Genomic DNA, 23,575 nt, shown 5'->3' on the forward strand with positions numbered 1-23,575 from the left:
ACCAACGGGAAAGTATGCTCCGGGAGGATTAGAAACAAAGTAAGGCATGGTTGTGTGGGTTTTGTTCAGTCCTCTCCCCAGAGCCAGGCACTGATGCGTAGCAGGTGCTCCCTGTTGTCCTAGGACTCAGTGTGTGCACTCGCTTAGGGGCAGCACTGCGGGCTGAATTAAGGATCCACACATGGGCCACCACAGGCTGAAGGGGGAATCCCTCCAGAGGCCGGCGCAGCGGGGAGGACGGGGCGGGGCGGAGCAGGGGCGGGCGGCCGGGGAGGGAGCTCGGCCTCGCGGTGACCTGCCCGCGGGTTGTGTAACCTCCTGAACTTCCGCTCCCTGCGGGGATCCTGGCTGCACCTCTGGGCAGGCCTTGCAGGGCCTGAGGCGGCCCTGGGGTGGCTCTGCGGCGTCCTCAGAGGGCGGGGAGGCGGGCGCACAGAGGAGGAAGCGGAGGTGCGGGCGGGAGCAGGTGGGCGAGAAGCGGCGGGGAGGGCGTGCCCGGAGGATCGGCCCGAAGGGGACGGAGCTGGCGGGGCCCCAGCGGGCGGGGCGGGCGGAGGTGTGCCCGGGGCGGGGCGGACGGCACCTATAGGTGTCCCCGGCCCGGCAGCCGCACTCACGGCCGGAGCTCCCGAGGCCAGTCAGGCTCAGCACCCAGCCGCCCTCAGAGGCTCCGCTCCCCGCGCCCTGCGCCCTCCTGCCTGTCCGCCTCCAGCAGCACAGCCGGCCCCAGCATGACGGACCAGTCGACCTTCGACACCAACATCGTCACCCTGACCCGCTTCGTCATGGAGGAGGGCAGGAAGGCCCGCGGCACCGGCGAGATGACCCAGCTGCTCAACGCGCTCTGCACCGCGGTCAAGGCCATCTCCACGGCCGTGCGCAAGGCGGGCATCGCGCACCTGTGAGTCAGCCTCCCGCGGCCTGTCTGTCTGTCTGTCTGTCAGCTGGGAATGTGCTGACCATCTGATGTCTGGTCCCAGGCTAGCCCTCCTGCTGGCAGCCTGTGTCTGTCTGAGCTGGGAGGCTGGCCTGGCCGCGTTCTCTTCCTCCTTTCCTCCCTCTCCCGCTCCCTCCCTTGAGGTTGGCACCCAAGGCCTGGTTCCCCTTCTCTTGAGCTTGGAGGTGCCCACGCGGGGGCCTGTCACCCCAGCCACACCTGCCGCCATCCTGCAGCCCTCTCACGGGCTGAGCCCCCTGCCTTGCTTGGCACCCCTGTCAGCTTCCTCCTGGTGGAAGTGGCTGGCGGGTGGGCACCTGGCCTGCTGGCCCTACACGTCCAGCCTCACTCAGGAAAGTGCGGCACCGAGCCTTCTTTTCCCTATCTCTTCTTTACCTCCTTCACGCCCTTCGGATTTGGGATCTCAAGTTGGGTTCAGCTCAAGTTGGGTTCAGACTCAAGTATCACCCTGGCAGGAAGCCTGCAGCAGAGCGCCCAGGAGCAGCAATGCTGGGTGCGGAGGGGCAGCAGGCCGGGAGGCCTGAGACCCGCATGTTAGGAAGTTCTTCAGTGGTGCCCAGGTTGCTGTTCTGCAGATCACCTGTGTGTGGCAAAGGAATCACAGGGCATGGGGTTCAAAGGGCACCTGCTTGTGAGGCTTTTGTAAGTGACACAAACACTCTGTGGTTTACTCTGGTGTACACGAGTATTCTGTATTCAGCTGGTCAGAGTACCTGGGTTTTCAGATTGCCCCCACTCTTCCTAATATTCCATTCGTCCAGGGACACTACAAACATTGTGTGCACGATGTTCTTAGCTGACCCGAGAGAGCATGGCCCCTGCAACTGTTTGGCTCTGGTCCCACAGCAGGGATTGCTGACTCTTAAGAAAGGAATTTAGGAAGGTAGGGGAGGGTGGGGGTAAGGGGGAGAGATCAACCAAAGGACTTGTGTGCATGCATATAAGCCTAACCAGTGGTCATGGACAACAGGGGGATGGGGGAATGGGTGGGGAGGGGTTTGGGATGGGAATGGGGGGATGAGGACAAATATGTGATACTTTAATCAATAAAGAAAAAAATTTAAAATGAATCTAATAAAATAAAATAAAATAAAAAAGTGTGGTCACCCATATTTTCAGAAGTCAAGCAGGGATGGCCCGGCCAGGAGAGGACTGGGACAGTATGTTAGGAAGGGTGAGACTCTGCCACTATTTCACTTATGGCTCCTCTTAATAGTACATTTCTAAGGAGTATTTGCTTTCGGAAATACATTCAATTAAAATCTTGCTTCAGATTTAATTTACAACAAATAGAGGGGGCCTCATAGCTGTACTTGTCTTTGAGGATGAGAGGCCTTCTTTAAAAAGAGTACCTGTCATTTCCTGAATTATTTTAAAAGGAGCTTGAAAATGCAAGATCTGCTTTGAGGTGTATATTTCCCACCTTCGATGAAACCTCAGATGCTGGGATCTGGTCAAAGGATACCGTATTTTCCGGCGTATAAGACGACCCCCTAATTTTACAGTTAAAACTTAGGTTTAGGCCTATATTCGCTGTATAAGACTACCCCCCACTTCCGAGGCAACACCAGTTCTTTTTTTAATAGACTGCCTCTCTGACTCTGGCCAAACTGAGCAGGCTTTTTACTAGAACACAGTGTAGCTTCGGGTACAGAACATGTACACTGTGTTCTAGTAATTTCACTGTGTGAAATACATATATTTGTTTAGACTAAATAGTAGTGAATGCCAGGTTTAAAAAAGATTGCTATTGTTATCATTATAGCCTACTTAATAAGATGCACTCATTGACAAAAATTTAAACCATGCAACAAGGTAAAGAAAAAGGTGAAACCCACCTCTATCCAATCTCTGGGGTGGTCTCCATTTATTTTAAGTTATATTTATATAATTTACAGGTTATTTTCTCCGATGCGTATTTATACTCATATAAGTTTATACATGAATATATATTTACATGCATCCATATGTAAATAGCAAATGAAATGGGATTATAGTTAACATATTCTTCAACAGTTTACTTTCATCATTCAACAATATGTAAAGATCATCCTTCAATGGCAGGACATATAAATCCGCCTCCTTCCTTTTAACTGTTGCCTAGTATTCCATTGCACAAATTTATCGCCATTTTACTCTTCCCCTATGTTAGCGCATTTCACCTGTCTTTGATTCTTTCAAACAGCATTCCTGGAAGAGGGATCCACCCTCGTCATGTGGGCGGTGGACCGGGAGGTGCAGAATAAACACTGAGTGCTTGTGTGGGAAAATAAGAGTTTGCTGCCTCAGTATGATGTGGTCAGGGAGGCAGCAGTATGACAAGATCGCAAATCAGGGTTCCAGATTACATTCCTTACTGGCTTTGATGTCCTGATGAAAAAGCCGTGCGCAGGCAAATAGCTGGTTAGTGCTGAAGACTTCCCCTGGAAGGGCATGGACCCAGAATGACGAGTGGAAGAAAATGATTAATAACTTCAGTTTTAATTTTGGAATTACAGGTCAGCTAATACATGCTTCCATTTATCTTCAAATTTGCAGAGCTTGTGAAATGAACCCCTTGCAGACTTTCTCAGATTTATGTTATGCTTCTTGAGTTAGCTTCTCAACAGAATTGTGACTCCCTTTTCACACCAGAAGCACAGCCACCTCCACCCTATTTGCCCACTTTGGCCCCATGAACTCCGGCCAAGCCCGGGGACTGTGACCTTTAAAAGCTGCTCTGGTTGATGTCTCTCCTTCAGCGTGCTTCTGGTCTGACCCTTGGACGTTCCCAGCTGGGTGAACAGTTGGTCATTTACCTTGAAATCAATTTGTAACAAGTCAGTGTCATCTTGGACTTGAGTGATGAGGATTGGATAAGCATCCGTTGGGTGCTCTGAGAATGAGGCTTTCCCCTGGTGCTTTGTGTGCTGTGGAGAGGGCTTCCCGCAGCCGTGCTGTCATGTGGACCTCAGGGGGAGAAGGTCTGGAGCTAGCAAATCCGGGAGCTTCTGAGCATTCTTCCCTAAGTGTGGCCCTGCCTCCAGTCCTTCTGCTTCAGATATCCCGAATCACAGACCATGGCTGCGCAATGGCTCAGTCCCTTCCAGAAACCACATGCCAATTTAAAACAGTGTTAATACAGCCAAAACCGGTATAGCTCAGTGGATAGAGTGTCGACCTGCGGACTGAAAGGTCCCAGGTTTGATTCCGGTCAAGGGCATGTACCTTGGTTGTGGGCACATCCCCTGTGGCGGGTGTGCAATAGGCAGCTGATTGATGATTCTCTCTCATCGATGTTTCTAACTCTCTATCCCTCTCTCTTCCTCTCTGTAAAAAAATCAATAAAATATATTTAAAAAATAAATATAAAACAGTGTTAATACTTACATAATTCTAAGGATATTAAAAACTGGCCAAATTAATCTATTCTTATAAGGAGTTCCCCACCATATGAATTAAAATGACTTGCAGTTTTTTAGGTTTTCAATGAGGTTTTCAGTAAAAGAATATATATTAGACAAATTTTCCAATCAACATTTGCTTCTCAACCTCCAGAAAGAGAACTTTTGTGTCTCTGCGGGTTTAAAAAGGAACCACTACAAGGGCTTAACCCTGTCAGGACGGCCCCCTCCCCACCTCCAACCCAGTGGATTGGCTGCAGAGACAGCTACTTTGAATGAAATGGGAGTGAAGTGTTGAACTTGGAGCACTTTCTTCTGCTGCCAGTTACCTGTGACACAGTTGCCAGGAGCTGCCTGTGAAACTGGTTTAGAGGCCTCGGTTCCTTGGTTTCTGCCCCCTCATCCATCAGCATTTACCTAGTAGGTGCCTGGGGGCTCCATTAAGGACAATGGTGGCTGCCACTGGGCTGCTGTGAACCAGGTGCATCACGCACTTAAGCCCTTATACTTACAAAGTCTGGAAAGGAACAATCCACCAGGAAGCTGAGCCACCCCGATATGCAATCAGCAAGAGGGCAAGGCCGGATTAGGACCCGCCTTGGGTGGCTGTATGCCTGCCTGGGGAGTTAGGGATGGGCATAGGACCAGAACACCTCTTGCTCACTTGCCAGGCTCCGTTCTCGCCCTTTACCTAGATGGACGCATTCAAGGCCTCTCTCGGAACACTGGGTTGTAGATGTACTGAATGCCAAGTTACTGGTGAGGTGACCTGGCCGGGGTTGCTCAGCATGTGGTGGGCGGGGCTGGGATTTGGACCCCAGTGGGCTGAGTCCCTGCCCATGGGAAAAAGCCCGTGCTGATTCGTCCTCTTCATGATGACTTGCATTTTGGAAAAGCTTCCTCAGCAGATCAAGTCCCTGGCTCAGTCATAACTAAGGTCCCTGGCCCTGCTTGCTCAACACCCAACTGCTCCTGACTCTTCTGCATGAGCGGGGCTGGAGCTAAGCCTAGAGCTTTGCAGCTTGCTGGGTCAACCCTTTTCTCCAACCTTTTGAGTTGTTTCTCTTTCGCTATGGATGGTAAGGCAGAGCTGGCCCCTGGACGGCTTTTTTGACAGAGTTGTGTGATGATTTCCCCACATTCTTGCAGCCTCATTTGCTGACTGATTCTGGCCCCAGGGAGCAGCACATTGGGGACTGATCTAAGAATGAGCCGGGCAGTGTGTGAGAGGCATCGCTCACGGCCCACTGAGGCTCTGTGGTGCCAGGCTCTCCTGTGCACAGTGGCGGAGGGAAGCTCCTTCCCAACCAGGCCGGCCCTCCTGACCCGCTGGGCTCTCCGTGAGTCTGCCTGGAAGTCAGCCGACTCATTTTCTAAGCCCTGGTTAGCGGCCCAGCAAAGGAGGGGGCTGTGTCGCCGGGAGCTGAGGCCCAGGTCTCCTCTCCATTCTGTAGTCACACTGCTCCTCCGAGTGGCAGTTGCGCTGTATGGTGACGGCTCTTGTTCACCGGTCCTTTGAGGAATGAGGGTTGATCAGAATGCAGGCATTTACTGTTTCCAAAGGGGGTTCTGAAAACTTGTGTAGAAAATAAATTCCATATGTTCTTCAGCGGCTTAGTTCTGAGAGGATATTTCTGAGGGCCTTTTCCATTGTCAAAGTCATCAGAACCGTGCCTGCTTCTGACCTTTCACTGACCTGTGGAAGCACCCTGCTGCCCCCTGAGGGCCCCTTGAGGCGGGTGGGGAGAGCCCAGGGCGCGCCTCGTGCCTGAGCAGCAGTGCAGGGCTGTGTGTGAAGCGCCAGCCACAGACACCCCTGTGAGCTGAGATCCGGATGGAAGACCACCTGGCGATGTGTGTAAACTCAGATACTCTTGCTGCCAACACGGCAGGCTGGGAGCTCATGCTCCTGAACTCTTTTTCTACCTTAAAATCTCTTTCCCAAAGACTCCTCTAACACCGAGTTTTACCAGGGACCCTTCCCATGAGATGTTCTAGAAAAATTATGAAGTGCCTGGATTTTAGGTTGGAGGGGCCCAGAATAATCAACCTCCATAGTTTTTTAATGTTATTCTTTACAAGCAACTGGAGAATATTGAAGAAGGGTTCTTCCGGCTAAAAGGGAACCCTCAATTCTGGGGGAAGTGAAAGAGAAGGAAGGGTGGGGTGACTACATAACCTTCAGGAAGGTGGAACCTGAGGACTGGACAGTTGTCTGTGATGGGTCATTTGGTGCCTGGTATCATTTAGCTCAAGTGGCCCCTTTGCAATGAGACCTTCCTTGACCGGCCAATCCACCCCCTGTCCCCCAGGCATCTCATTTCATCTTATTAGAGCACTGGTCACCATCCAACATTGACTCATTCATTCAAAATTGTGCCACGCCAGTGTCAGTGCAGCCAAGGGTGAAGGATTGAAGAAAAGACAGACAAGAGAATACAGCTGGGGCTCAGTGGATCTCCCTTGCCTGGATGAGGACACAAAAGACCCAGCCTGCAAAGCCCATGCTTTATTTTATAGTCTGATTAAAACAAAGGTGGATTAACATGTATGCAAATGTTCTTGTTTTGGCAACACTTGCTGCACCTCCCACAGCCCATTAGCTGCTTAGGAAGGATTAGGGAGAGCTACAAGGTCAGGCTTAATAATGCTGAGAGAGCTCTGCCCTCTAGGCTGGGACTTGTTTGTGGCCCTGCTACAGGTCAGCCTGAGGCTTGACCCTAGAGCCGCTCCCTACACAAAATTACTTACTTGTTTCTTGTTTGTCTTAGTGGAATATAAGCTTAATGAGGCCAGTGATATCATCCGTCTTGTTCTGTACTCAGGACACACTAGGTATCCAATAAATACTTGTGGAGTAAATGGACACTCAAACAGCTACTCTAGGAGATGACTAGCCTTTGCCCGTCTTGCTGAGCGAGATCCCTGGGCTGGCTGAGCGTGGGCCAGTGTGAACATTCTGTCACATGCCTGCTGACCCTCTGCCCCAGCCTCCCAGCCCTCCCTGGAGCTGACCCAGTGCGCCTGTCCCTGGGACAGTGCAGGTGGCTTCCCCTGCCACTGCTGAGAGGGGGTGGCCTTAGTTTAGAAGTTGGTCACTCTTGCACTCATTCCTTCAGGCAATTTCTCTTCTCAGTGAATGCCATTCATACATCAGCAAGCATAAATGTGTTACTTATTATTATTTATTTATTATTTTATAATCTTCACCCAGGGATATGTTTTTATTGATTTTAGAGAAAGAGGAAGACGGGGTGGGGGGTGTGGAGAGAGAGAGAAATCGATGTGAGAGAGAAGCATTGATTGGTTGTCTCCTGCATGCACCCTGAGAGGGAATTGAACCCACAACCTTTTTTTAATGTATGGGGCCACCTGGCCAGGGCCAGCATGTATTTATTGAGGGCCTGCTATGCACTGGAAGCTGGGGCATTGAGAAGAAACATGCCCTCTGTCCTCCTCCTTCTGGAAGGAAAGGATAAGCAACAGTGCCAGCATTATGTGGATGAAGCCCCGGCATCGGGCATCGCCGAGACCCCACTCCTCTCCCCGCATCTACAGCCCTAATGAGAGCGCCCGGTAGGGAGCAAGCTCGGGATGAACATTGGCGCCTCATGTACGTTACCCCTGCGGTCCTCTAACACCTCCCGGAGGAGGGAGCATGGCTTCCATGGGCAAAGCAAACAGGAGGCTCAGCGAGGCCAGGGCTCCAGAGCCGGAGGCAGCCAGGTCTCTGTCATGATGCCCAGGATCTTTCCATCAGCGCTAGCCTTCCGGAATCAGCGGTGACTGTAACCATGGAAACCTCTGGCAAGGAAGGAGAGCTGCTTGGTGCCAGTAGGCCAGTGAGGGACATGTATTTCAGTGGGTGGGCCCTGCCACGCCCTCCAGCTCCACCCAGAATTTGGCTGCCTCTTTCTCCACCAGCGTTGGCCTGCAGTTGGGATGAGAAAGAGGGTCTGTGGCGTGAGAACAAAAGGCTCAGGGGCCCGGCATCAGTCCCTCGCCCACCTGGACAAACAGCATCTCTTCCGTCAGCCCTCCTGCTTCTTCTCTTTTCATCCCATCTCATTTCGTGGGTTAGAGACCAAAGGACCCCTGACCTGCAGCTGAGCCTGTGTCTCTAAGAAACACGGGCAGTGGGATGATGAGACCCCTGGAGTTCCCTCCCGGAGAGGCAGGCCGGATGAGACGCTAGGGTTTGGATGATGCCTGGCAGATTTGTCCAGCCAGAGAAATGGCAGTTATGCTTAGACAAATGCATTTTGGGGAGCTGAGGTGGTAGGTGCCAGGACAGTCCGTTCCCAGTGAGTGCTCCCAGAACACTGACCAAAGTGCAGCTGGGCCCTGAGCCCCTGCTCCCAGCTCATTAGAGGTGTGTTCCACGCCCCTGCTCTTCCTGCCCCACACCCAGCCACTATCTTGTTCTGGGCTCCCTTCCTTTAGAACATCCCCTCCTGCTGGGACCGGTTTCGCTCAGTGGATAGAGCGTCGGCCTGTGGACTGAAAGGTCCCGGGTTCAATTCCGGTCAAGGGCATGTACCTTGGTTGCGGGCACATCCCCAGTAGGGGGTGTGCAAGAGGCAACTGATCGATGATTTTCTCTCATCGATGTTTCTAACTCTCTGTCCCCCTCAATTCCTCTCTGTGTAAAATCAATAAAATATATTTAAAAAAAAAAAAAAAAGAACATCCCCTCCTGCCGGTGTTCCCATCCAATCCCAGGCAAGGAACACCCTCCAGTCTCTTCTGGCAAACGAGGCTGCATTTTGGACAAGCCACTGGGATTCTGGGAATTCCACACTTACTGCCTGCAAGTACCTTGAAAATAAGGTAGAAACTGCAGACTTTCAAGCCTCCCTCCCCTACCTCTCCCCCTCCCCCCAACCCTTAGGACTCCTGCCAGTGGCAGTGGGGTGCCACTGAGAGAGCCTGGCCTGGGGTTCCCGTGGGCTTGCCACCTCTGCTCCGCTGCTCCGGCTTGGACAAGCCCTCTGCTGTCTCGGCAGCTTCCACCTGCCTCTAGGCAATGAGAGGGGACCAGTCCATATCTTTCCTTTTAGGATGTTTTCAGCTATAAAACCAGGGACTCCCTGGGCTTCGCTCACATCTCAGGACCCTCCCACCCAGGTTTCCTTGCTCGCTGTCTTTAAGCACCAGCCATACATTCAGGGGTAAAAACCAGTCTTGGGGCGGGGGGTGAAAAATCAATCTTTCTGTGTATAAAACACAGCTTTGCAGACAGTGCATAAACAGATATGTACCATGTCTTTAGTATTAAAATTAGTATTTCATGGGAGAGTGTGATTAGAGAAAACAACCGAAAAAGGTTCCTTAGAGGCCATAATGAGGGGGAGGGGGAAGGCTCGAGAAACACAGATTTCACACCAGGTGTGCCGGGTACCGTGCAGGTACCAGACAGGTGAGTGATGGTTTTCCTCCCCTCCAGGAAGGAACGTCCATGTACAGGGACGATCATGCTTCTTGTTCTTCTAAACCTTCTTTCCTTTCTTCTAAATCCTCCTACATGCCATGTTCAGTGGTTTACATGCATTTACGTGTTCTGGTGGCCATGGCTTGTCTTTTTGTGGCTTGTCTTCCCTCTAGCTATGGGATTGCTGGCTCTACCAACGTGACGGGTGACCAAGTGAAGAAGCTGGACGTCCTCTCCAATGACATGGTCATCAACGTGTTGCGGGCATCCTTCGCCACCTGCGTCCTGGTGTCGGAAGAAGATAAACAAGCCATCATTATAGAACCTGAGAAAAGGGTGGGTCTGAACTTTCACCATCCAGGGTGTTTTTTTTGTTTTGTTTTGTTTTGTTTTTGTTTTTAAATATATTTTATTGATTTTTTACAGAGAGGAAGAGAGAGGGATAGAGAGTTAGAAACATCGATGAGAGAGAATCATCGATCAGCTGCCTCTTGCACACCCCCCACTGGGGATGTGCCCGCAACCAAGGTACATGCCCTTGACCGGAATCGAACCCGGAACCTTTCAGTCCACAGGCTGATGCTCTATCCACTGAGCCAAACCGGTTTTGGCTATCATCCAGGGTTTTAATGTCACCATTTTTCTCTCTACCTTCATAAATGACTCCAATCGCTCAGCCACGCTGGATTCCTAGGAATCACCCTAGATTCCTCCTGAACCATGAGTCATCATTTCACAGATTCATCCTCACTAGCATCTCTCAACTCGTCCCCACCTGTCCCCTCTACCACCATAGGCAATGCCATTATCTATCCTCCAGTGGACTCAGACATGGGAGAGATGCATATATACTCATATTCAACTCCATTCCTAACTTTTCATTGTCATGTTCAAGGCTCTTCAAAGTCTGGCTACGATTAACAACAACTTTTGCTTCATCTTCATCCACCAAATTCTTACCCTCACACTCCAATTCTTCTGCCAATGTAAAATGCTCCCAATTCCTGTCGCTGATTTATGTTTGGAATCCTATTGATCTAATTGTTTATTGAGGGAGGAGAATGAATTATATTCTTCTCTGTATACCAGCATCTAGCATAACGCCTGGCCCACTGTAGGGGTTCAAAAAGGGAATGGAAAGAGTATATCCAGCTTTTATAGAACAAAACAATTATATAATAATTAAAAAAAACCAAAAAACTTGAAATGAGGAGTGCAGTTCCATGGAGTTGCCGTCTTTCCCTGTTTGAGATGAATCGGGGACATGAAAGAGTAGAGTTAGAAAAAAGCAATCAGAAGATGAACTTAGAGAGGCTTCCTGATAACAGGTCTTTACATTTTGAAGAGTGTAGGGAGCTATATCTGATTAATTTATTTTATATTATCCCTAAAGTATATTATATGTTGGATTCAAAGTTCATATTCTCTGTTGGGCTTCTCAAAGTACTTGGCCTTTCAGGCATGTGAATTGAATTTGTTGTTCAATGTTCTCTACCAGTCGGCCCAACTTCTCTGACTACCATGTGCTTTTCTAATAGGCATGTTCCCGTTTTCCAGATAACAGTGTCTCCTGCATCAACCAGAGTGATTTAAGAGCAAGTGGTCAGGGAATGAGCGACTTGTCTTAATTTGATGCAGAACTTAGAAACCACATCTTAAAGTAGCTAATCTGGATATCGAAAATCTCCTATGGAGTGCTGATAAATTGGTTCTGTTTTGAAAAAGTCTCTGATTTGCAGGAATAGCCAATACCACCTTTGTAAATACTCCCTCATAGTTGATTTTAAACTACCAACGTGACATCCCTGAAGGCAGAGTTGGGAAGAGATGTGTACAACTCACTCTTGAGACTAGCAACCAGGCGGCTCCAGCACACCACTGACATCCCCTTCATGGCAGTTGGGATATCCTTGAGGGCTCTGTGCACTGTAACCCAGTGTCATCTGTAAGAACTGCACAACAAGGTTCTTAAAGACTTGATTGCAGCTAATTCCTTTAGCTTCACTTAAGGAATTATGTATATATCCCTAATGAACAACAAGAAATAAATGACTAACCTTGCTTCTCTTCCTCTGGCTGCCAGGAAACTCAAGCCAACATTATGATTCAGCTATATCAATGATGTAGGAAATTAAGACTTACTTATCTATATTCTATTACCTTCATCTATGCCTCCCGTTCTAAGTTGTGTTTTCTCTGCCTAATGATGTTTTGGTACAATAGTAGTCATATGATTATGTATATTCATTGTTGTCGTTTGCATTTTGCATGCCACTCATAGCTTCCATGACAGAGTACAAATAAGATTCACATTTCTTAAACTTTCCCCTAGATTCCCATTTTTTTTAATCCCCTTAGTGTATATTTCTATTTTGTTATACTGTGTTTGTTTTTAAAGTAGAGTTTACTTCCATTTTTTGTTGTCCAGGGTAAATATGTGGTCTGTTTTGATCCCCTTGATGGATCCTCCAACATCGATTGCCTTGTGTCCATTGGAACCATTTTTGGCATCTACAGAAAGGTAAGAGGTGACGTATAAGCCCCTGGTTGGGGACCCAGAGGAAAGTTAAGGTCTAGCATCCAGTCCTGTTTCACTACTGGTGGAGCAACCAGACTGTATGTCATGAAACTTTAAGGTTTATGTCTTGAATTCTGACTTTTTCAGCATTTGATACATAGTAAAGATCCATTAAGTTGTTAGAAAATGTAGTACTGTGCAAGTAGGAAGAGAAAAATAGTTTACTCTTAACCGTACCATGCTTTCTTTATAATAGAAAATGAAATTAAAAATAAAGGGACAGTAGAGGGTAGTTACAATGGTGATACTATGTGAGCTGAGAATTGTGAGTGTGACAACAATGAGAGCATATATGTCAGAATTGACCTTGAAATCTTCTACATCAGGGCTTTGCAAACTTTGACTCTCCCCAGAGCCAAATTCAGCCAATTACCTGATTTGTATGGCCTCTGAGCAAGAATAACCCTTCTGCATTAAGAAATATATATATTCTGGGGGGGGGAAAAAACTAAAGTAATATTTCATAGCCCATAACATTTATGTGAATTTCATTGTCACTGTCCCTAAATGAAGTTTTAATGGCATGTGGTCAACTCATACGTTTACATGATGCTTTTGGTGGGTTCCATGATGCCCTGGCAGGGCTCAGCGATTGTGATACTTAATGACATAAAACCTACAGTGCTTACTGCCTGTCCACTTATGGACAGAGTTGGCTGCACACTGCCGGGGTCTTCTACCTGTGTACCTGGGCAGGTCACTACCTCCAGAGCCTGCCTCTCTCTTTCTTTCTTTTTCTTTCAGTGCCGTGTGTGTGTGTGTGTGTGTGTGTGTGTGTGTGTGTGTACATGCCGTGGTGGCGGAAGAGCACAAAAGTATATAAATAAAATAGAATGAATACCTGTGGCACATCGTAAAACACGAAATCTGAAATATGTTTTCATGTTTATAATTTGCAATGTCCTTTAAATAATCTAGTTCCCATAACTCAGCCCATATTGTTTAATTTAGAAATAAAACCTCACAGATGCCCTTGCATCTGAATCACTTTATCTTAATGGGCAGGTGGCTGGAGAGGCTTCTCCCCACGCTCATATTGTAGCGTACGGAGGCCATAGTTTAAGTAATGAGGCCCATTTGCACTTTATTGTTCAAAGGGACTTGTTGCCTAACATTGCGTATAATTTCCTTTCAAACATGTGGAAATCAGGACACCACAGGACAGTTCTCTTTGGTCATTAAGTGTTTTTGCTTTTGTCTCAGCGAGAGGGACAAAACACCCCTTCTGCATTTGTACAGATTGTGAACTCCTTGAGGCAGAGACATCATCTTATACAGCTAATCGATTTGAGTAACAGGTTCTAATGCTCAAAGCAGGAAGGTCAAGGCAAGAATTTATCTATTTTCCAAGTCAACATGGAATGTACCATGCCTGTTACAGACAGGGAGGCAGACCATCTTATCTGCAAACTAGCAAGAGAGGTTTGTAGCAAAAGTCTTCCTGTGAAGCAAGACTGCTGGTTAGTGACTCAACCCAAACTAAGCAGCGCAAATGTTTGCCAGCTCCAGTCTCCACCTCAACCCCCAAATAAAGATGCCTTGAAGAAAACCAGATAAAATTAGAAAACAGAGACACTGACTGTCAACTAAAAAAATCAAACCAGCTTGCAACAGCAGCATGAATGAAGGACGATACACTCAACATGAATCTCCACACCCTTCTCAGTAAACGTGGTGTGACTCTTCAAAGACTGAAAACAAATATGAGTGGGGTGCTGCCTTTGCCATTTCAGTTTTCCAAAGCCTTGTTGATTATTTAAAGCCATTTGAGGGCCTCGGGGCATAAACATGGATGTGCCTGATGCTACAAAGGTGCCTCTCCTGCTTTCTGCACGGATGGCTCCGGGCTAGCATTCAGCTCTCTGGGCGCCTGTCAGCAAACAGCATCTGTAACAGGAACCGCAGCAGCATCAGGCCCGGCCCACCACTGCCGGGAAACAGGCTCCAAAGGGATCTCCAAGGGCTGGTGGGCTAGGTCCGTGGTCGGCAAACTGCGGCTCGTAAGCCCCGGTTTGCCACTCTGTTGACTAATGAGTTTGCCGACCACCGACCTAGACTCTCAATTCCAATAATTGCAGGCTGTTGTTGTTCCTTGTGATTAAGCCCCTATCCCAGTGGTCAGCAAACTCAGTCAACAGAGTAGCAAACTGCGCTTACGAGCCGCAGTTTGCTGGCCACTGGCTAGTGTCCTAGGCATTGCCTGCTGCTGCCCCTCAGGAGGGGTCACCCAGCTTCCGGCTGGGGACACCCAGAGGAGTATAACTCTCCTGAGGTGTTGGACACCATCACAGTCAGAATGTTTGCCTGAATGTGCCCACCCCTGGAGCTGAGAGGGAGGGAGGCGGCATCCGAAGGAAGATTAAGAGGAAGTTGTCAGTGGGATGGCGATGGGCGCTGGCCAGGCAAACCAACCCATCCGCAGTACAGATTACAAACTCCTGGAGGCAGGGCGCCGTCTCACACATGCTTTGCCTGTGAGGCTTCCTGCTGCAGTCGTAGGTAAGCGGTGTTGGCTATGTTATGGGGGGACTCTGCCAAAGGCCCTGTAAGACTTTCGAAGGAGGGTCTGGCAGCCCCTGAAGGACAGCCATCTGGTGACATGACAGCCACCACACCCTCCTGCCACACTCGACTTTCCCGTCTACCACCTTGAATCTCCAGAATCCCAAATCTCCAGAATCTCTTGAATCTCCATCTGTCCCTTCCACTCTGAAATTTAAAAAAACAAAAAACAAACAAACAACAACAACAAAAAGCAACCCACAAAACAAAACACCAAGAAAAATAAAAAGTCCTTATGGATGGATGGAATAAAGGAAACCCATATCCATAGCAGGTGGTGGCCAGGGCGGCACAGACAAAGGCAGGGTCTTGAGGCTTTCTACTTTTGCCAGGCTCTTTAAGCACATGGCCCTGCGCACCGCCTGGGAATGTGGCGCCTCCTACTGGGGGTTCCAGGAGGGAGCCCTGCATTGGGAAGGGGGCAGGCTAGGAAAGAATTCCCCCAAGTCCGCGATTCGATGGCATTCTTTTCTGTTTCTTGTGAGTATGTGGGTCATAGATAGTGCTGCCATTTCTTCCTTCAGGCAAAGACGTCACAGGGCAGGATTGTTTGGCCACAGTATTTCAGGGAAATTCTGCTTCCTCTTGCACCCTCCCCACAGGCAGAGATGGACGGCGCTGGGCAAGGTGGGATCTCTGGGGAACTCTTACTGGTGGAGAACTGATTACTGGGAGCCTCCAGCAGCTCCCAGTCAGCCCATTAGTTCCCATATTCCCGTTGTCTGGTTTCCTGCTGCACTGGCGGGTAGTCTTAAGCGGCCGTGTTAGAGGGTGGTTTGAGGCCTGAGTCTGTCCTCTGTCACTGGCTTCGAAGGAAGCTGTTCCTTTCTCAGGACCATGCACTGGCAATGTTAGGAGTTAGGAAAAACTCAAACTTTCTATACTGTGTTTAGTCTGTATTGACACAACCCAGCCAACCAACCACCTTGACTATCGAGTGACATTAGTGCTCAGGGGCTCAGGGCCTGGCCTGTGTGGCTTAGTGGTTGAGCTTTGACCAATGAACCACATGCGGTCACAGTTAGATTCTGGTCAGGGCACATGCCTGGGTTTCCAGCTCAATCCCCAGGATCAATGATTCTCTCCCATCTGTCCCTTCCTCTCTGAAATTTAAAAAAAACAAAAAAAAACAAACAACAACAACAAAAAGCAACCCACAAAACAAAACACCAAGAAAAATAAACAAAACACAGTTGTGGGGATGAAGGGAAATTGGGAAGAAATGGTTTTAGCAGTTCTTCCTTGTACATTAGTAGTTCTTCCCCTCAACTGCTGGCATCTCTTGGCTGGGAAAGGAATAAATAACATGGGCAGAAATTGCCCATTTTCATTTCTGTTTAAATTCAAGTAGAGACTATTCAAGCTGAAAGCTTTGTTTGGGCTTCTTTGAGGAAGGAAGAAGCCAATCAAGTGTTGATGAGATGGTGATCATCGGCTAGCCATCCATTCATTGGGAGCCGCCTCTTTCAGAGAGGGTTTCACCCCTCCATCTTAGGCAAACTGTCGGCCACGTGACCCAGCGGGCTGTGTTCTTCATGAAAAAAAGAAGAGATTAGAGTGCATGTCATGGTCTAAGTGTCAGATTGTTCCGTCTCATTCCTGCAGTTGTGTGTGCGTGTGGGTGTGTGTTGATACTGGTTCGTGACGGCACCAGTGTTTCTGACCGTGGGTCATGCTCAAAAACCAGAAGCATCTGCCCTGCTCGGTCCTGGCTCTGGAGGGATTTTCTAAGTCCCCCCCTATTCCTGAGAGTCTCTTTGGTGTGTGATGATGCGGACCGCATTGCTCCCTGGGGGATGGGCTGCGACTGGCAAGAACTGGTGGAATTGATGTCCTCAGCAGACTTGCGGCCCCGCAGCCCAGGCCTAATTGGTTTAAAGAAAGACGGAGGAGGCAGGTGAAAGACATCGATGCCCATAATAAGATTAAATTAGTGGGAGCTGGCAAGAAGGCATGCTCTTTTTTGAAAGTGAAAATGGAGAAATGAGGGAATATCGAATTAGTAAAATGGGAGGAGGGTGGTAATTGGGAAGAAGGGCCCAGCTGCAGGAAGTCTGGGGCTTGTGGGAAGGCTGCCATGGGAATAGAATCAGGACATCACTGTCCTCAAGGAGGGTCCGTCCAAGAAAATGCCCTTTCATTAAGAAAGCATCTTGCTAATGCATCTTGCTAATGGTTGAACTGAAAAAAAAGAAAAGAAAAGAAAAAAAGAACCGCAAAGCAGAACAAAAATGTGTTTTGTTTTCTTTCTTGTCCTAGAACTCTACCGATGAGCCTTCCGAGAAGGACGCCCTGCAGCCGGGCCGGAACCTGGTGGCAGCCGGCTACGCCCTCTATGGCAGTGCCACCATGCTGGTGCTGGCCATGGCCTGTGGGGTCAACTGCTTCATGCTGGACCCGGTGAGAGAGCCCGGGGGCTCGGGTGGCGGGGCAGGTGCCTGGCCCGTGGCCGTGTCAGTTACATGTGTGGGCATGGACTGGGGTGCACAGAGGTGGGAGATGTCCTCGGAGGGACAGAGGTGGGGGCGCAGAGGAAGACCACATGTGCGTCAGGAGGAGATGATTGAGGTGAGGGTTAATGTCTGTCCAGAGCAAAAAAGAGGGCCTTAGTTCCAAGATGAAATCTTCGGAACAGACATAATTCAACTGGCTCCAGTGTCCATCGGAGCCAGGCAGGCCCTGTGAGTGAGCAGAGCGTGCTGCGGAGCCAGGCCGGGGTGCTGGGCCCCCAGAAAGCCTCAGTGGTGAGCTGGACAGGTGTCGGTGTTTAGGAAACACGGTGGTGTGTGTTTAGTGAGATGGTTTGGGTTAAAACACCATGCTAGCCAACTAAAACGCACTTATGGACCAGATGGGGCCTCTGGATGGCCTGTAGAACCCCATTGCATTCATCACTCATTTCCTCAGTGGACGGGCAGCCCGCCTGAACGTGTCTGCTGTGCACGCACAGGCGCGCTGGGCCCAGCCTCCGCAGTCCTGCCAGGGCTCTGAGACCTCGGGGCGTGCAGGGGAAGAAGGAAGGGAGGTCATTCGGCCCCCCTCATAGAGAACAGCTACCTTCTGCAGAGGAGCCCAGGTGCCATGGAGAGACACTCACTGGCAGCTTTGATTTGTGCATAAGTCCTACCTGTCCATGAATTGGGGTTATTTACCTATGGAGTTAGGTGGCAGTTTCGACAGAGCAGATGAATTAGGGGAAGAGACCTTTTCAAACATCTGGTGCCACGAAATCCAGTACTGGGTACAGAACAGCCTTTACCAGGTCAGCATGTTCATTAGGCGACTGGCCCCGTGTCCCACGGGGAAGAGAATTGGGTTTATAACACCTTTCGCGTTTGGAAACGTCCTTGGATGACATCAGCAAAGCATGTTGTTGATTTGGTGCTTTTTGCTGACGGACGGAACACAAGGACAGCAGCTGGCTGGGATCCGGGGAGCGGCGGCTGCTCCTGAGGCCCTGGGGTTGGCCTTCGGCAGGCGGATAAACCGGGGTGCAGGCGCCTTTGCCCCCTACACTCTTGCGCAACTGCACTTTGTCCCTGGAGGTACTGGCGCTTAATAAATAAACAAGGGCGGGGAATCAGCACCAGATTAAGTCTCAGGCGAGGTGACCTCGGGGAAAACAGTGGCAGAACCAGAGCACAGGTCATGGGGAGCCGGGGCTGGGGCACCGTTTCTGAAATTGCTGATGTGCCAGCTCCCAGACCCTCCGGCTTCCGCACACCCTCTCTGCTACCTGTGCTGGTGGGCGCGTCAGGAAAAATGCATCTCTTCTTGTTTCCAGATTGCAGCCCGTGTCTCTGGGAGTGAGCGTCTGTGTAGTTGATGGCCCTTTGCCCTCCTCAGACGGTGTTTGGAAGGACTGCCCTGTCCCCCTGCCGGCTGCCTCCGGGACCTGGGATCTGGCCAGCCCGCTGCCGGCTGAGCCTCCGACGGGTCTAGCCTTTCCTTTTCCTTTTGGCTCGCTGCACACACAGGCTGAGGGTTTCTGCTGAAAAGCTATGTTTGCATTCTTAGCTCATCAGGAACTTAACCTTCAAAAAGCTTTCCCGTCTCTTGTCTGGCGTGCACGCAGCGCAGGTGTGGAGGGAGGGGGTTGGCAAAGCATGGCTGAGTGAGCTGTGTGGTGCCTGCTGTGCAGTGGCTTCATGTCCCAGACTTTTCATCTTTTTTTTTTTTTTTTTGAGATATTTATTTATTTACTTAGTTTTCTGACCACAAAAATATTCCTACATATTTGTGGCCAAAATAGCTAGAAATACCAAAAAGCATATAAGAAAAAAGAATCACACACAGTGTCCACTGTCCATGCCAGTCTCTTTTCTCTCCTCACCCTTCCTCCGGCCCCGCCCCCTCTCTCTAGTCTCACATGCTCCATCCCCCTGGGAACCAGTCTTCACTGTGGGAATAAATGGGGGGAGAGGTGTTGATGGGTCCTCCCTGCTTTTAACTCTTGCCTCCAGGGAGCACCCCCTCCCCAGAGGAGCAGCACCCCAATCACCCTCTCAGTGACACGCAGGAGTCCAGAGAGCCTCAGTCCGGAGCCGCGGGAGCTGCTGGTGCTTGCCCTCCCCACTGCGTCCTGAGCAGAGCCTGAGCTCCGAGGGGCCGGCTGAGCGCCGGGCCTGTGGGCTGGGCTCTGAGAAGCACTGAGCTCCCTGAGCAAAGGCCGCTGCCGTCCCACGTGCTGTGCCTTAAGACCCGGGCTCTGCTCTCTCCTACAGCCGCACACAAAAGGGAACACCGTCCCTGAGCACGCGGGCGTCACTGGGCTGTCTGTCCCTCCTGAGGCCCACCTCCTGTCCGCACCACTGTCACTTAAATGACATGTTTCCCCAGAAGGCATGCACATCCTGAGGCATGGGCGTCCCAGGGCCAGGCGCTCCCTGGGCTGGCGGTCCTCCCGCGATGTGTACAGATAGGGAACCCTGCGCTGTGCCCCGGAAACTAACTCAGTGTTATGTCAGTCATCCCTCAGGAAGAAAAACCCGGGAAGCAAAAGCCAGGCTCCTTGTGCTGGTGCATGGGTGTGACCGCAGGCCCCTCCCGCACGGAGCCCGCCCTCACACAGGCCGGAGGCTCATCGCCCCTCTCCTGTCCTCCTCACAGGCCATCGGCGAGTTCATTCTGGTGGACAAGGATGTGAAGATCAAAAAGAAAGGGAACATCTACAGCCTCAACGAGGGCTACGCCAAGGACTTCGAGCCCGCGGTCACCGAGTACGTCCAGAGGAAGAAGTTCCCCCCGGTGAGTGAGGACCTGAGCGAGGCAGGAATGTGCGGGCTGCGGGCAGGGACATGAGCAGCTTGGCTTCCCCTGTGAGGTTCCCGCCCAGGTACCGGGGACGTCAGAACCGGGAGGTCTGTTCCAGCCTCTCCGCGTTCCCCTGGCAGCACACAGTCAGGGTAGCTGGGCCGCTGGCTGCATGAGCCCAGGGCCATGAAGCATGTTTCACTTCTGGGGCTCCCGATCCCAGATGGTACAAAACGTGGCTCTAGCACCCAGGACCTGCCCCATGGCGTCTGACTGGGGTCTGTCAGTCACCTCAAGGTCAGGGTGCCCTTCTCCGTGTCTCTCCGTTACACATCCCTGAGCTTGGAGAGAGAAATGGCTGGCTGCAGAGCTGGTTCTGGGCGGGGGTGCCCAGCTTTGCCACACTCTCGTCACGTGCCTTCGATGCCTGCTGTGTCCTGATGAGTAAGCTGACAGGTGGTCAGCATGGCACTGGGGGCCCTCGGAACTGGCCGGGCTCTCTCTCCCGCTCCATCATCTCTCCTTCCACCCACCTTGGCTTCCTCTCCTGCTCCCTTCCCGCCCCCACCCCGTGGACAGCCTTTGCTTCTCTGCCTGGTTAGGTGTGTACGTCCCTTCCCACAAGACGAAAACCCCCCGCCCTTAGCTCTGCAAAATCCTTCTTACCCTGCAAGGTTCTGCTACCCGGTACCGTTGGTGTGATGCCTGCCCCAACCCCATAGCTCACACCAACAGCAGCGTCCTGGGGTCTGAGGGCAGCGGGGCCTGCTGGGAAACGGAGGAGAGGCGGTCCCCATTGCTCCACTTTCTGCTCCTGGGGAACAGGATCCTCACCCCGTTCCCTCTACACGCACCTTGTGGGTGCTCACTAAACAACCGTCGAGTCAAATCAGGGTAGAGGACTCGGAGGGCTCCCTTCCTTCCTTTTCTGCACCCCTCGTGATCGCTGCTCTTCGCCCTGCAGGATAACTCAGCCCCCTACGGCTCCAGGTACGTGGGCTCCATGGTGGCCGATGTGCACCGCACCCTGGTGTACGGCGGGATCTTCCTGTACCCCGCCAACAGGAAGAGCCCCAAAGGAAAGGTAAGCCGGCCCCCGAGGAGCAGGGCTTTGTCTGACTCGGGAAGAAGAAGGAAAGGTTGGGATGGCGGCGAGCTTCTGCCGTGGGATGCCCACCATGTCCGCGGCGGATTCTGGTCTGGATGCAGGTGGTCCTGGCTGACGTCAGGCAGGGTCTGCAGAGCCCTTCTGCTGCTAACGAGCAGTGATGGTGGTCTGGTCGGGAGCGGCTGGAAGTGCTGGCTCTTCCAGTGGGCACGCGGTGTGGCTCGAGCAAAATAAATTCCACTCACGGAGAGAAATGAACCAGTCCGGCCCCATCACCGAGGCCGCAAATCAAATCCTCGTTCCAAAGGGAGGTTTTCTTTGATTGCGTTCAAAGGGCATTAAATAGCAATAACTAACAAGTGGCCATTAGCTGCCTGGAAAGGGGTGCCTTTCTAGGGAAGGAAAGCTCCTCCCGGAAGCGGTGGGTGAGCCATTACACAACTGCCCCGGTTACTGCCCGAGGCGTGTGCGTGGCTGGGGGGCTGTGCGGCCCCGCCGGCTGGTGGCCACACGTCTGCTGCACAGAGGGACTGTGCTGCCTTCCCAAGTACCGTCCTTTGTTTCTTCCTGACAGTCTTTTTTTTTTTTTTTTTTTTTAAATCTGAGAGAAGGAATAGGGACATACCCCTTTAAGATAGAAATCTGTGTTCAGGTCTCTGTTTACTGCACATGGTGTCCGCCTCACTGGAGACATTGTGTTCACGGAAAACACCACTCCTGCCACAGCCCCCGGGCACCCTGCCCCGCCTATGTGAATAGCTGCTTAATAGCACTTTTCCCTAATGCCCCCAAAATTGTTTTTTAACAGAAATACTGAGGTTCCTTCTTTTTTTTTTTCTTTTTTTTTTTTCTTTTTTTTCTTTTCGGTTTTGCAAACTTGGCCATGACACCTGTATGGAAATAGAGGCAGGAAACACCTGCAAGGAGCTGTCTGCTCTGTAGGCGACTGCATGAAAACACGTACAATAAAAAAGTTAATATTTAAAAATAAATGCCAAGCCTTATAATATAGTAAATCCCAGCCCGCAAGCCTTGGGAGAATTATAAAAGGAATGTGTATAGAGCTGCAAACAATATCATACTGTTTGGAGGAGCCGGCCTGCTTTCCAGATGTCTGCAGCCAGACACAACCATGAATTCTTTTTATGCTTTTGGAATAGGCAAAGCTCCATCCAAAACACAAGGAATCCCTCATTAGGCCCAGTCGCCGTGCCGTAAAGAGCAGGGAACCGCCAGTTCTGCCAATATGTCATTCAGCCCCGAGCCCAGGTGCTGTCTCATATTCGCATCGAGCAGTCTATTCCTGCCTCTGGCTTGATGAACGGCTTAATTAACCAAATGGCTGACTTAACCATTGGTCTTATATGCAGCCTTGAGGTGCGTGTGGGCGGGGGGCGGCGCGGGGAGGGGGTTTACAACCTCCTAGAAGGAAAGGGAGAGTCTCAGTGACCTTGGAAACTTCCACCAGCCCTGCGCTGTTTTGCTGTGGAATAAATCCTCTTTCTATGAAATACTTTCTGGTGTGAAGACGCAGCTCTGGGCTCTTGTTTTCCAGCTGAGACTGCTGTACGAAGGTAACCCAATGGCCTATGTCATCGAGAAGGCTGGAGGATTGGCTACCACTGGGAAGGAAGCTATACTGGACATCGTTCCCACTGACATCCACCAGAGGGCGCCAGTCATCTTGGGGTCCCCTGAAGATGTGACTGAGTTCTTGGAGATATATAAGAAGCATGCTCCCAAATGAAGAGCTGACCTTGCCCTCAAAAAAAACAACAACAAACAAACAAATAAAACCACACACACAAAACAAAACAAAACAAACAAACAAAAAAACGCCTTTTATCTGGACTTTTACCTCGCACAGTGCCACGCCATTCTGACTGCATTCTGCATTCCTAGGTAGCACAAATAGAAAGCACAGGTATCTCCACCATCAAGTGCTGTGTAATGCACCTGGTGCCACCTAACCAAAATGCTATCTGTATAATGCTACTGGTGATCAAGATATATTTTGAATAGATAGAGGAGAAATAAACATATTTTTCCTTTTCCTAAAATGTCTTCATTGCTTTGTGTGAAATAATAGTAAAAGTAATAGTAACAGTCAATGCATATAACATTAGGTAACTCATTTAATCTTCACAGCAACCTAATGAATTAGGTGCTACGAATAACTCATTTTACCATGACATCATGTGGAGGACAGAGAGGTGAGGTCACCTGCCCCAGGTCTCCAGCCAGTGAGCCAAAGAGTTCAGATGGACCTAGACAGTCTGGGCGCTACCCTTGGAGTCAGCCT

General features: G+C 50.4%; 1 protein-coding gene across 2 annotated transcripts; it reads left to right on the forward strand.

Annotated features, from left to right (window-relative positions):
* Positions 1-292: 292 nt before the first annotated feature.
* FBP1 (fructose-bisphosphatase 1) lies at positions 293-23,069 on the forward strand. Of its 2 annotated transcripts, XM_084898985.1 has the most exons (8): positions 293-466; positions 608-901; positions 9,946-10,108; positions 12,201-12,293; positions 17,172-17,312; positions 20,022-20,159; positions 21,130-21,249; positions 22,829-23,069. In XM_084898985.1, exons 2-8 carry the CDS (start codon positions 732-734, stop codon positions 23,018-23,020), a joined length of 1,017 nt encoding a protein of 338 aa, XP_084755111.1. In that variant the 5' UTR covers positions 293-466; positions 608-731; the 3' UTR covers positions 23,021-23,069. The 2 variants fall into 2 exon arrangements, with proteins under 2 accessions (XP_084755111.1, XP_084755112.1); XM_084898986.1 differs by lacking the exon at positions 293-466 and having other exon boundaries at positions 577-901.
* The last annotated feature ends 506 nt before the right edge of the window (positions 23,070-23,575 follow it).

This window comes from Pipistrellus hanaki (genome assembly GCF_964339955.1).
Source record: "Pipistrellus hanaki genome assembly, chromosome: 11".
In the NCBI taxonomy this organism is placed as follows: domain Eukaryota; kingdom Metazoa; phylum Chordata; class Mammalia; order Chiroptera; family Vespertilionidae; genus Pipistrellus; species Pipistrellus hanaki.

Coding starts and splice junctions, on each gene's coding strand:
- FBP1 (XM_084898985.1), top strand. CDS start 732: ATGACGGACCAGTCGACCTTCGACACCAACATCGTCACCCTGACCCGC. Junction 17,313..20,021: donor ACTGCTTCATGCTGGACCCG/GTGAGAGAGCCC, acceptor TCCTCCTCACAG/GCCATCGGCGAGTTCATTCT. Junction 21,250..22,828: donor GGAAGAGCCCCAAAGGAAAG/GTAAGCCGGCCC, acceptor CTTGTTTTCCAG/CTGAGACTGCTGTACGAAGG.